General features: G+C 38.6%; 1 protein-coding gene across 3 annotated transcripts in view; it reads left to right on the plus strand.

Moving 5' to 3' along the window:
* The window catches only part of CHRDL1 (chordin like 1), a 183,757-nt gene that overhangs the window by 144,144 nt on the left and 25,200 nt on the right, over positions 1-14,413 (plus strand). For all 3 annotated transcript variants that reach the window (XM_056125803.1, XM_056125804.1, XM_056125805.1), the window contains exon 7: positions 984-1,051. In XM_056125803.1, coding sequence (XP_055981778.1) covers positions 984-1,051 — 68 coding nt within the window. The remainder of the gene's footprint in view (positions 1-983; positions 1,052-14,413) is intronic.

Genomic DNA, 14,413 nt, shown 5'->3' on the forward strand with positions numbered 1-14,413 from the left:
AACTAAAACTATAGTGTTATATATCACTATCTGATTATATAATTGCCTTCACTCTAATTTTGAGGTCTTTATTAGGCCCTTAAAATCCAATGTTATAACTTAATTTTCTCAAATAGTATTACCACAAGCTTGAACAAGTAACATGTTACTATTTAGACTTTGAAATTCTGGGAGATGAAGAATAAAATATTTAGTACTTATACATCTTTTTTGTTATCCCATGAATTAATCTAGTTGAATTAATAATGGGTTTATTCTCAAGTATATATAAAAAAATAAACATAAGTGGTACTCCTTTAGAGTGATGAAACATCTCTTACACCAAGCTTTTCCTATCTGTATACTTGGTATAGATAATATAAGCAGTAAGTTAAGTATTTTTTTCTTGAATTTTTTCCTTTTATCAGCAGAGAAATATGTGTATCTGTTTTTTCCATGATAGGAATTTTCTGTTGAGAAAGTATACACACCTGGAGAAAGGTGCTTCAAGAAAAAATAGCATTTTGGACATTTGAAAGTCTTACTCTAAATTTCAAACCAGGCTGGTAACTTCTTTAAAAAGTAGTGATGAAATTGACAAACTACAACAGACCATATTTTTAAAACTGATTTTTAGGGTAGGTTGAATACAAGTTAAATGAGACCTGTAAAAAACTGTTACTGCCATAACATAAGCAAAATGATGATGATGTTTTCTATTAAGGTGGAAAGTGTTTATTTTTCTTTTTATTTCCCAAAATCTGTAAGACAGGTCCTTGGTGATCTATTTTGGAAAGTGGCAACTTTCTTCATAGTTGTTTTGAGAAATGAGGCACACCCAGAGAGAAGTCTTTAAGTGTTGTTTTTTTAAGGAATTGCCACAACAGCTAAAATGTCTGGACAACTTTGAGATCATAGAACCAAAAATGCTTCTGGGTCACAAGGGTTATATTTTTCCCTTCTATGTATGTATGATTCTTTTGTTGTTTCTTTTGAACAAACAGGGGATGGAGAATTGTCATGGGAACATTCTGATGGTGATATCTTCCGGCAGCCTGCCAACAGAGAAGCAGTAAGTGTGAATAGTTCAAATAATTCAACACTGCATAACACTAGGTCAAGTTTTCCTCTCCTCATGGCTGTTATCCCAGAAAATCTATAAAAGGACCCGCATCTAACACCATTTTCTTCCTTTTCCTCAGAAATTGAAATAGCATCATTACCAACCTGTAAGTCCACTGGATAATTGAGTGCACTGGGGAAAGGACTGTCACTGTCACTGTCCTCCTGTTGTTCATTGATTTGCTCGAGCGGGCCCAGTAACGTCTCCATTGTGACAGTTTTTACTGTGTTTGGCATAACGAATACATCATGGGGAGCTTGTCAGGCTTTTCCCCATGGTGGAGATACTCTCGGTAGCTTGCCGGGCTCTCCGAGAGGAGCGGAGGAATCGAACCTGGGTAGGCCAGGTTGTCCAAGTGCAAGGCAAACGCCCTACCCGCTGTGCTATGGTTGGGGCAAGGACATGAACCAAAATGAAAGAAAGAAAATTATAACTTCAGCCTTTAAGAGCCTTCCTCTCCCTACATAAAAAATTGGTAGTTTTTCATATTTTGTCCTCTGTGTGGCAGACAATTCACTAACCCTAACTTCAGGTGAGGAACTGCTGTGTGATTTTAAGTTAGGTCAGACCATACTACAGTGAGAAGTACTTGGAATATGTGTAGATAAACCCTCTCCTTAAGCGTTTGATACTCATTCATACAGTTTGAAAAAGGAAAGTTAGCAAGCTGGATTCTCATTTACAACACTACAACATTTCACCATATCATAATTCTTAGTGCTAATATAAGATTAAAACATGAGTAAACATTTCTCTACATACAGTAATACCATCTGTTGTTCCTTTGTATTTTTAAGCAATCAACAAAATATAAATATTCTTTTAAAATCGAGGTAGGTGATCCACTTAAGATTCTATCACATTAAAGGACTTTAAAAAGTGCACAGGATAAACAAAGATGTTTCTTGCACACTAAGAGTTACTTATCACAATTTTTAACAAATAGTGTTCACAGAGGCTCATGGCTCCAATAATCTCATATGAGTAGAACAGATAGGGACTGGAGATATAGTACAGGGGTGAAAATGCTTGCTTTGCCTGTGATGAATTCTGGTTTGATCCCTTGCACCATCAAAAGTGATCCCTGAGCATAGACCCAGAAACAAGTTCAGAGCACAACTGGTGTGAGCAAAAAAAGTAGAATAAATGGAGACAGTCTAAATGTGTATCAAGAAAGACTTGATTAAACACACCAAATTTGAGGTATAGGTGCAATTCTTACTATAGATATATTAAATCAAAAATACTAAAGTGGAGAGATTACCAATATATATTATGTAAATAAAATAAGGTGCAGAACACAATTTATACTGTTATATCCTTCTGCAAAAATTGTGTATGAGGGGGTATGGTGCCGCCAGCAGGTCAATCTGTACCTGTGAGGTGAGTGCATCAGCAGCCTGATGGCAATGTCAGACTTTCAGATACCCCAAAATTGCTGCTGTGCCTTTGGCCAGACCCCAAAAACTTGGAGCAAAGTTTACCAAGAAAGTAAACGGCCAAAAGTTAGGTATGTGGGAGACACACCCACAAACCACCTCCGGCTCAGCTATATAATTGGAGGCATGGCCTCACTGGTTCCTAATCAAACTGCTTAATGGCCATGATCCCAGAGACTCAGAAACGAATCTTGGAACCCAATGGCTTTTGGCAGAAATGCGTCCATTTCCTGCAGTATGTTACTGGGACCGGGCCACTCCAGGTGGGAATAGGTCGTGCTTTGGCCTGTTCCCTTGGGCAGTCTAGAGACCACCATCCTCCAGAGGCCACAGGACAGTCAGGTTTGGGCCTGCAGTGATGAGACACATGAGCTTCACCACATGGGGGTGGAGCCGACTCTTTCTCTCAATCCCAACGAGACCCCGAGTAGCCACCTACAAATGGCCTCTCTGGCTCCTGATCAAGCTGATTAATAGCCATGATACCAGAGACTCAAAAACAAATCTTGAAACCCAGCGGCTTTTGACAGAAATACATCTGGACTGCATACAAGGTGGCCGCTGGCTCAGAGCTTATTGGAAAGCCAGGTATGAGCTGGCGGTGATGGGGCAACTACAGTCTCATGGGAAGGGGGGCGGTACCGGCTCATCCTTCGAGCCCTACCGAGGTCACGAGTTGCCCCCCACAAGCGGCTCTCTGGCACGGCCATGGTTCCGAGGCAAAAGGACTTAATCCAGAGCCCTGAAGCTTGCGGCAGAAAAGTGAATGGACCATGCATTAAACTACGGTGCCATGCCTCCCCAGGATGGAAGGGGTGTTGCTCCCTTCCGCCTTCCCCCCCCCCCCTCAGGCAGCAAGGTGGCTGACACTTCAGAGCATATTGGAAAGCCAGGTATAAGCCAGTGGTGATGGGGCAACTGAAATCTCATGGGAAGGAGGGCGGTACCGGCACGTCCTTCACGCCCTACCGAGGTCATGAGTTGCCCCCCACAAGCGGCTCTCTGGTATGGCCATGGCTCCAGAGGCAAAAGGACTTAATCCAGAGCCCCGCAGCTTGTGGCAGAAAAGTGAATGGACCATGCGTTAAATTACAGTGCCATGCCTCCCTGGCAGGGAAAGGGTGTTGCTCCCTTCTGCCTTTTCCCCCCCTGGCAGCAAGGTAGCCGCCACCTCAGAGCTTATTGGAAAGCCAGGTATGAACCGACAGTGAAGGGGCAACTGCAGTCTCATGGGAAGGGGGACGGTACCGGCTCGTCCTTTACTCCCTACCGAGGTCATGAGTTGCCCCCCACAAGCGGCTCTCTGGAATGCTCATGGCTCCAGAGGCAAAAGGACTGAATCCAGAATCCAGCAGCTTGCAACAGAAAAGTGAATGGACCATGTGTTATACTATGGTGCCATGCCACCCCAGGAGGGAAAAGGTGTTGCTCCCTTCCGCCTTTTCCCCCTCTGGCAGCAAGGTGGCCACCGCCTCAGAGCTTATAGGAAAGCCAGGTACGAGCCGGTGGTGACGGGGCAATTGCAGTCTCATGGGAAGGGGGGCGGTACCAGCATGTCCTTCATGCCCTATCGCGGTCACGAGTTGTCCCCCACGAGCGGTTCTCCGGCACAGCCATAACACCATAAACACAGAAACCAATCTCGTAATTATCTGGCTCTTTGCATAAATCCAAAATCGTGGCCATGTGACATTATATGATTCTCATAACGAGCTATAGAAAACAAAATATTTCACAATGCCTTTTCAGAAATTCTGATTATTTGGCAGGAAATTCTAAACAATAATGGTGCATCTTTTGTCGAAATAATGAGTGTAATCAATGTAGAGAAGAGTTAAGTAGAAATCATCTGCCTCACAGGTATTTGGAGGGGTTGGAGGGGGGTATACTGGGGTTCTTGGTGGTGAAGAATGAGTACTGGTGAAGGGAAAGGTGTTTGATCATTGTATGACTGAGACTTAAACCTGAAAGCTTAGTAACTTTTCCCACAGTGATTCAATAAATATATATAAAAAGAAAAAAATGAATAAAAAAATTAAGGTGGAGTTCATGGCCATTTCAATCAGCTAATCAATGTCTGAATAAATAGCAGTACTCTTACAAAAAATTGTGTATGAGCGTGGATGTGATGCATATGGAATGCTTTTTATCAGTGTAGTAAAAGCAATCATTTCAGTTCAGAGTGCTAAAGTGGACAAGAAGAAAGGTGGATTTTTCACTATATATACATATATATGTATATATGTATATATATATATGTAGACATCATGAGAAAAAGTTACAAAGTTGTTCATGATTGGGTTTTAGTCATACAATGTTCTATCACCTGTCCCATCACCAGTTTCCCTCCCACCTTCTCCCGCCCCCAACCTACTTCTATGGCAGGGACTTTGCTTTTTTCTCTTTCTCTTCCTCTCTCACCTCCATTTTGGGTATTATGGTTTTGCAATACATATATTGAAAGTTTATCATATTTGTCCCTTTACCTACTTTCAGAATTCAGGTTTTTTTTTCAGTGATCATTTCCTATCGCTATTGATAGGAAAGGAAGGAAATGAAAAAGGAATGATCAGCACAGTAGGTAGGGCATTTTCCTTGCACGTGGCCGACCGGGGTTATATTCCTCTGTCCCTCTCGAAGAGCCCGGCAAGGTACCAAGAGTATCCTGCCCACATGGCAGAGCTTGGCAAGCTCCCCCTGGCATATTTGGTATGCCAAAAACAGTAACAACAAGTCTCACAATTGCTGGTGCCCGCTCGAGCAAGTCAATGAACAACAGGAGGACAGTGCTACAGTGATCATTTCCATCTATCTTTGCCTTAATGGACCCTTCTCAATTCTAGCTGCCTTACGACTACCACAACTAGTGGAAAGCTTCTAGTTGTGCACAATCCCTCCTGGTCCTTGATTCCACTGTCCTTGAGTTTTATACTATTTTTACATCACATAAATGACTCCAATCATTCCATAGCTGTCATTTTCCCTCTGACACTTTTCACTCAGCATGATTCTCTCCATGTCTATTTATTAATATGCAAATTTCATGGCTTCATTTTTCCTGATGGCTGTGTAGTATTCCATTGTATGGATGTACCATCATTTCTTTTTCCAGTTATCTGCTCTCAGTCACTTGGGTTATTTCCAGGTTCTAATATTGTGAATAGTGCTGCAATGAACATAGAAGTGCAGATGGATTTTCTGCATTGTGTTTTTAGGCCTCCAGGGTATATTCCCAGAAGTGGTATTGCTGAGTCATATGAAACTTCAAATTCAAGCTTTTTGAGAAATGTCTGTATTGTTTACCGAAATGACTGGGCTACTTGGCGTTTCCACCAACCACGAAGGAGAGTACCTTTCTCCCGCATCCACACCAGCACTACTTGCTTTTGTTCTTTTTTATGTGTGCCAGTCTCTATGGTGTGAGATGATATTTGTTTTTATTTGCATCTCTCTGATGATTAGAGAGGTAGAGAATTTTTTCATGTGTCTTTTGATCATTTGTATTTCTTCTTAGATGAAGTTTCAGTTCATATCTTCCGATTTTTTGATGGGATTGGAGGTCTTTTTCTTGTAAAATTCTCAGTGCCTTATATTTCTTGTATATTAACCCCTGATCAGATGGGTATTGGTTAAATAATTATTCCCACTCTGTGGGGTGTCTTTGTATCTTGGTTACCATTTCTTTTGAGTTGCAAAAGCTTCTTAGTTTAATGTAGTCCTATTTGTTCATCATTACTTCCTCTTGCTTGGTCAGTGGTGTTTCATCTTTTAAGATGCCTTTAGCTTCAATTTGACCTTTACTTTAATCCTCTGTATAATGTGATATGTTTCAGTGAGCATGAATTAATTTTGCATTGAATAAGATTAAACGAGTATCTAAAGCCTTAGGAATTATTTCTCAGCAGGAACTGGATATAAGGCAGAGGTCTGGAAAATAAAATGCACACACATGGATATTAAGGGTGTATGTACTTAGAGAGGACATAAAATGACTAATACAAATATCACTCTTGTTTTGATTATGTTTCCAAATATTCACATATGTGACTTTTGACTTGCATATCACAAGCTTGCCAACATCTTTGAGAGATGAATGATTTTTATTTGCTTTATTCTTTAATCATAGTATCTGATAAACAGTGCTATTTCTGAACGAGTGTAGAAAGATGACTTGTAGTGTAGAAGGCGATACTCATATCTTAAAATCGCAGCACTTCTGTAAGAAAGGGTGAACTTCCTAAGTTTGTAGACCCCGAAGAAAAATTTTTTTTCATAGAACTTTTCTTTGTGTTAAATAAATTTGTTCCAAATCCCGACAAGAGATGTCAACCTTCATGTTCTCCATGTAAATTTCCTTTTCTCAGTCCCAATTTCATATTGTAGTAGGAAGTTGAGAGAGGCTAAATTAGTGACTGACAACCGTTCTAAAGCATATTTAGGACTCCCTTACTTTAAAAATCTTAAACTGGCAATCTTACCTAATAATTCTAAGTTCTTGGGCCATTGTAACAATTTTGCTGGTAATACTATTAATTAGCCTTTATTATTGATTATGTCTTATGGTGTAATTATTTCTAATTCCACCCCTTATCTCTCAACCTCATTGTCCTTCCTAAACTGTTAGTGATGGGGGTGGACTTAATCTTCTACTTCCTGTAGCAAAAGGGATCAGGTACTGAATGTAGGACTTGAAATAGTTATTGATTTTCAAAGAAGTTCAAGACCTATCTTTCGAAACAAATATTTGCGCCTATTAGGCTAAAATCTCCATATGGTTCCACTTTATTACAAATAAATATTTCTTTTGTTCTAAAAGCAGGAGATATTGTGTGATATGATTTGAATAATAAGTATCATCTTGAGTAAGGAAAAGCATGTATCTGGCACATCGTAGGCATTTAGTAAACACAATATAAATGAATGGGTGTGGGACTTGGAGTGAAATGGGTGGGGAGATTTTTTTGAGATTTTTTTACTAACGTTAGAGCATATGAATTTGTTCTAAATCTGAGAGAAATATTTGAAACTTATTCATTGCTCTTAAGCAGACAGAACATACTTTTCAAATATAATTTTCAATATGTGAGAAGAAAAGACAGCCTTAAGGGTAAATTTTATATTCAGTAGATTGCTCCTTTATAGAATGTTCCTATATAGAATGAACCATCAAAATATCAATTCTACTGAAGCATTGGTTTATTTTGCCAGATGAACTGAGAATCATCCATGTACCAAATTTGTGAAGTTCCCAGAACAGAGGAGAAGTGGTTTAAAATATTATTACTTTATAATACGCCCAAACAGTTTGTGCTTTATTTCCAAATTATAATTTCACATGAACTTGTCCTCCGAGATAATCTAGGGATAGAGATGTAGGTGGGGGAAGGGAGGAAGATGAGAGAGACAGAGAGAGAACAAAAGAGCAAGCATAATTTTGTTTTGGACAACAGCCAAACTCTGACTCCTCCTTGCATAGATTATTCAAAGAATTACTATTAGAAAATGGAAGATTTAAGGATAAAAATGACATGAAACATAAAAATTCTTTGTCAAAACAATGGACTGGAAGGAAAACTGGCCGGAGCCTCCCAAATACAGACCTAGGTTATTAGTGACTAAGATATAATATCCTCATGGAGGTGTAGATTTGAAGACATAATGAAGATATTTTTCAAATTGAACATCTTATTCTGTGATACATGTAGAATTAAAAGCAATTTTAATAAATTTAAATTAAATTAAAATGAACACATTTTAAAGATATATGTATTTTTAAGGTTGACACTGTGTGATCAGGCATAGAATATACATAGAGATATATTGTATTACACTTTAGTCTTAAGTAGAAAATCACTGTTGACTGGACATTACTCCTTTATCCAACAATGTATTGATGTCTATGATATGATAAGATTTAAGAACAATATAAAATAGGTTATTGTCAGAGGGTTTTTTGGGTTTTGTTTTTAATTTATTTAATCATTGTGAGAAGCACAGTTACAAAGTTATTCATGATTGGGTTTCATTCACACAAAATCAATCTCAATATAAACTCAAGAACTATGTGTTATATACCTGCACTGTACATGTATTTGACTACTTGTAAAATAAATTTCTACATATCCTATATTGCTATAAGTTACAATAACTTTTCTGTATTGATTTATTGACATTTTGATCACATAAAATTTGGAAAAATTTTCAAAATTTACCCGTAATGAGTTTTCCATATGGACAGCATATTTTATGCAACTTTATTCAAAATTAAACTTCATAAGGCAAAAATATTAGCTATAAGAAAAATCAGTTCTAAATAATTAGATAAGATAATTATTATAATTAAACTATAAGATGTCACTATCCTCCCGTTGTTCATCGATTTGCTCAACCAGGCCAGTAACATCTCCATTGTGAGACTTGTTATTACTGTTTTTGTCATATCGAATACATCACGGGTAGCTTGCCAGGCTTTGCCATGTGGGCAAGATACTCTCAGTAGCTTGCCAGGCTCTCCAAGAGGGGCAGAGGAATTAAACCCGGACCCGTCGGGTCGGCCGCGTGCAAGGCAAACGCCCTACCGCTGTGCTATTCTATGTAGTCTAAACTATAGATGATTATTATAATTAAAAATACTTTATTATAAATTTAAACTGGAAGATTTTAAGTGAACAGCTTCAGTATATTCATCAAATGTGTAATTCGGTGAAGTAATGGACATGCTAATATTTTATTGTGGTTATTATTTCACTATGTATATCATCACATTGTACATTTTAAGTATATAATTTTATTTTTAATTTATAACTAAATGAATTTTAAATCCATACAAAAATTTAGTAGATAATTCAAGGAAATCTTTACCCTGTTTTTCACAATAGATTTTGCAAGACTATAATTACAGTATGAAAAGTATTGTGAAAACACTTTGTAGTCCATTTGTGAACTTTGAACATTTTATCATCACTGCCAGTAAAAATCTTAGACTTCAGAACAAATAAGACACAAATTTCAAGGGAATTTCTTTAATAGTGTAAATGTTCTAACACAAGAAAAGAGTTGAAAACCTGAGATATTTATCAGTATTTCAAGTAACAAAATAACAGCAAAATATTGATCAGAATAAACAAAGCATAATTTTTTGGTAAATTATGGCTCTTTAATAAAATTTTTAAAAAGAAATTCATTAAAAGAATACAAAGAAATACAGAAGTAATCACCATGAGACCAGAGCAATAACACAGTGTGTAGGACATTTACCTTGAATGCAGCCAACCCTGGTTTGATCCCCAACATTGGACATGGTTCCCTGAGTTCACCAAGAGCGATTACTGAGCACAGAGCCAGGAGTAACCCCTGAGCATCTCTGGGTATGACCTAAGAACCTAAGAAAAGAAAAAGAACTAATCACCCATGCAAATATGTAAAGGTCATATTGATCAATAAGAAAGAAGTAAGAAAGCCATAAATTGCCAACCAATAATGAGTAGAAAATAAAATCTGTTCAATAAGTATTAAAACTAGAAATTAGAAATAGCCATGCTTTGAACAAAGTAAACAGAAATTGGTGAGGTCTTTTTCCTTTGCTCCTATTCCTAATTCAGAAAAACAGTCTGGACTCAAACACTGAAGTCTCCAGACTTCAGACACATCTGGGAACCTACCTGGGTTCCAATAATGCCCTGGCTATGCCAAGTATAGAATATGAAAGGAGCATCATCAGGAAAAATTAATGGATGCTATCTTTTATTTCTGCTTGGATTAGTGAGATGAAATTGTTGAAAGGGCCTGGAGCTTTGACATCTTAAAGTGACTATTGAAGTCACTTTCAAAGTGAGGTAGTGTTGCTGCCTTGGGCTTGGAGTCCCAAGAAAAGAAGAGAGGAACTCAGGTCAATTGCCTTTCCACCTGGGTACATGAGGGAGTAACCACAGAGCAAATTTGGTTGAGTTGGAAAGTGATCAGTATCAGTTAGACAAGACACCTGCCTACTCTGAACTGTCAAATTAAATAAATTTCTATTTACTTTGCTCAAAGCACAACCATTTCCAATTTCCAGCCTTTAAAATCTTGCCTCAGTCATTTCCCCGCACCTTTACTGAACTGCTAATATATGCATGTCACCGTTATAAGAATAAGAACTTTTAGTGAGGAATAAAACAGGTGTTCACAAAGCTACTGAAAAGCTTTGATAAGGAATTATTTGACCATGTTTGACCTATGGAAAGGGAAATTTTACACAATTTCCCAAATTATTATTATTGCCCCTCTCAGAGAGCCCGGCAAGCTACCAAGAGTATCTCGCCTGCACGGCAAAACCTGGCAAGCTCCCTGTGACGTATCCGATATGCCAAACACAGTAACAACAAAGTCTCACACTGGAGACGTTACTGGGCCCGCTCGAGAAAATCGATGAACAACGGTAGGACAGTGACATTTCAGTGACATTATTATTATTACTATTATTATTATTATTATTTACAAAGCATAATTTTTGATGCCTTCTGTTTAACTCGTCTTAGTGTTCTCTCAAGCTACCTATTCACAACTTATTTTTTCTAATTCTTTATTGTTTGGGTCCATAATTAGCAGTGCTCCGGACTTACTCCTGGATCTGTGCTCAAGGATGACTCCTGGAAGGCTTGGGGGAACATATGGATTGTCAGAGATCAAATCCAAGACAAATGCCCATTTATATTGTGGAAAATCACATGATTTTGTACTGTCTTAAAGCTGCATGCCATTATATATATATACATAAATATAATACAGCATGCCATTATACACACACATCCTTTTCCCATTTTGGATAAGATCATTAGATTATTTTGTTCTTGAGTTTGCTGAGTATTTTATAGGTCTTTCATATAAACCCTTTGTCTTATGTTTTGTGTAGAAATATTTTATCCCATTTAGTAGAATGTTTCCCAATTATAGCTTGAATTTCTTTTGCTGTGCAGAAGCTTTTAATTTGATGTAAATCCATTTATTTTTATTTTTGCCTCTGTTGTCTCCATGGTCATCTCGAAGACTTCTCTGCATCCAATTTCCCGGAGATTTCTACCAATGTTTTTTTTCAATGTATTTTATAGATTCTGGTTTAATCTCAAGATCTTTAATCCACTTTGAGTTTACTTTTGGGATGTACTGTTCTAATTTCATATTTTCACATTTGGCGATCTAGTTTTTCCAAAACCATTTTTTGAAGAGACTTTCCTTCATATTCTTAGCTCCTTTGTTATAGATAAATTTTCCATAAATCTGGGCGTTTAATTCAGGACATTCAATCATTATAGCTGCTTTTAATAGATATGCTCCAATTTCACTTCCAACCAAGACACTAATATATATTTCTCTCTTCTTATAAGTTACTAAATTTTAATAACCTCTTTAATTTCTTTAGGGAAATGACTGTAAAAACACCAGTACTCTTAAAATTACACACCACCACCAACAAACCAAAGCAGAAAATAATTTGTGTCAGTGATTCTACCCCTTGACTTCTAATTAGAGACTTCTGGAGAGTTATATGAAAACCCAAGCTGAGGCTTTGATCAAAACCAGTTCCCTCCGAATCCCTGGAGATGGGACCTAAACATGAACAATCATTTTTGAAAGCTCTACCAGGTGATTCTGTGTAGAGATGAACACAATTATTATATGTGGTTGTCAAATTCTATATCTGATAGAACTTTGTTGGAGCAACTTTCACCAGAATGTTTGTGGACCACTCAGCTTAATCAGAACTTCTTTCCCAGTTTCTTTTGTTCTTCCTATTCATCTTCCTCTCTTCTCCCTACATGCCCCTTACTGCTACTCACCTGCCTTCTGCAAAAGCTTAACGTTATTTGTCACCCTGCATAAATCCTTCTCTTCAATAGCCTCCATTTCAACTAATACAAAAAACTTACAATAGGAGAGATTCTGGTTTAGGGATTGGCTGTTTGGTCTATAACATAGTCTCTGATAAAAATTCCTGAGATTTGGGGGGAATCTTAATCATTGTTCTACCCTTATCAGATGTTCAGATTCTGAACCTGCTGACCAAAGAAAAGATTTTCATTTTGTGATCACCTTTATTGATCAGGGAACTTCTCATTGCCAAAAAATATTCTGGGTTTATTACCTTTCCTCTCAAATTACAGCAGTGTTGAACATCCTCTTTATTATCAGCAGGATGCTAAATTATCCTATGTTCCATTGTTAAACTCCATTAAGGACAAAAGTTTCATAAGTTGTATTTGTGGAGTTGAGTGACTCTGGAAGAAAAAATACATAAGCATTGTGGGAACGAAAAAAAGTTGCGCTGAGAATCCCATCAGTATACATGATAATAAATTGATGCATATTCTTATTTGTGTGAGATATATATATATATATATATTATTTATTTGTTGAATCACCGTGAGAACAGTAACAAAGCCTTTCAGTCCAAGTCTCAATCAGTCATACAATGATCAAACACATGTCCCTTCACCAGTGCACATTTTCCACTACCAAGAACCCCAATATAACCCCCTCCCACCAACCTCCCACCTGTGTGGCAGATTTCCACTTTACTCTCTCTCTCTCTCTCTCTCTCTCTCTCTCTCTCTCTCTCTCTCTCTACGTTGATCACATTCAATATTACGACAAAAGAACCACAACTATTATTTGGAATTTTCCCCAATATTCAGACCTGCCACAAAGACATCATTAGAATGTTTGTTTTCTAATGTTGATTATGAAGAGCATATGATGTTGTATGGCCAATATAGCGGCCACGCGAATTTGGAATTCTAATATTTTAGCAATAAACCTAGAGGGATTACTGCAAGAAACCCCTGTTTTCCTAGATTAGTATGTGGGCCTCTGGGTTCATGGTCAGTCAGAAGCCAGAGGAGGCATTTGAGGGTGGCAACCCGGAGCATTGTCATGGTGAGGAGCAGGGCCAATTCCATCCCCAATCCCATGAAGCCCCACGTGCCTCGTCAATGCAGTCAAATACCTAGCTTTTCATTAGGCTCTAAAGAATGCAGGACACCATGTCGCCGCCGCAGAGGGGGACAGGTGAAGGGACAGACACCCTTCCCCTCTCAAGGTGGCATAGCACCATAGTTAAATACATAGTCCAGATGCATTTCGGTTTGGCATTATCTTTTGCTCAGATTTTACTACCACCTTCAAGACTGATTTTCAGGGAGAAATGTTGGATGATTTACTTTCCGTTGATCACTTTGCATATAAGGAAATGTCGCGTGGCCTTGTAAGAGGCTGTGCGGTTTGGAAAACATGTCCTGGTACCTGCATGCCAGAGTCATGCTTGTAGAAGCTCATGGTCACCAGGATTCCATCTGGAGAAGGCGGGGATACAGCACCTACCCTACCTGGGACCTCCCAGTGATATCGGCTCTATTTGGGGCCCGGAGCATTCTCCGGGAGCTGTGGGCCCCTCCAGCCGGTTTTATTCTTTGTTGCTGTGTGCTGTAAGATGGCGCTGGGGGGCTAGTTGTGGGCGTGACTTCTGGAATCAGAAGTTGCCTGGGAGCCGGGGAGGCCCCATTGCAGTTCGGAAAAAATGTCCTGGTACCCGCATGCCAGAGCCATGCTTGTAGAAGCTCATGGTCACCGGGATTCCATCTGGAGAAGGCGGGGAGACAGCACCTACCCCATCTGGGACCTCCCAGTGATATCGGCTCTGTTTGGGGCCCGGAGCATTCTCCGGGAGGTGTGGGGCCCTCCAGCCAGTTTTATTCTTTGTTGCTGTGTGCTGTAAGATGGCGCTGGGGGGCCATTTGTGTGAGTTTTAATAGCAGTGCACTACTGTGGAATTTTCTTAGATATAGGGAATAATGTTCTTTGCTTTATTCCAGTTCCTGTTAGCTCTCCCTTTCTT

Source organism: Sorex fumeus, unplaced genomic scaffold (assembly GCF_029834395.1).
Source record: "Sorex fumeus unplaced genomic scaffold, SorFum_2.1 ptg000058l, whole genome shotgun sequence".
NCBI lineage: Eukaryota > Metazoa > Chordata > Mammalia > Eulipotyphla > Soricidae > Sorex > Sorex fumeus.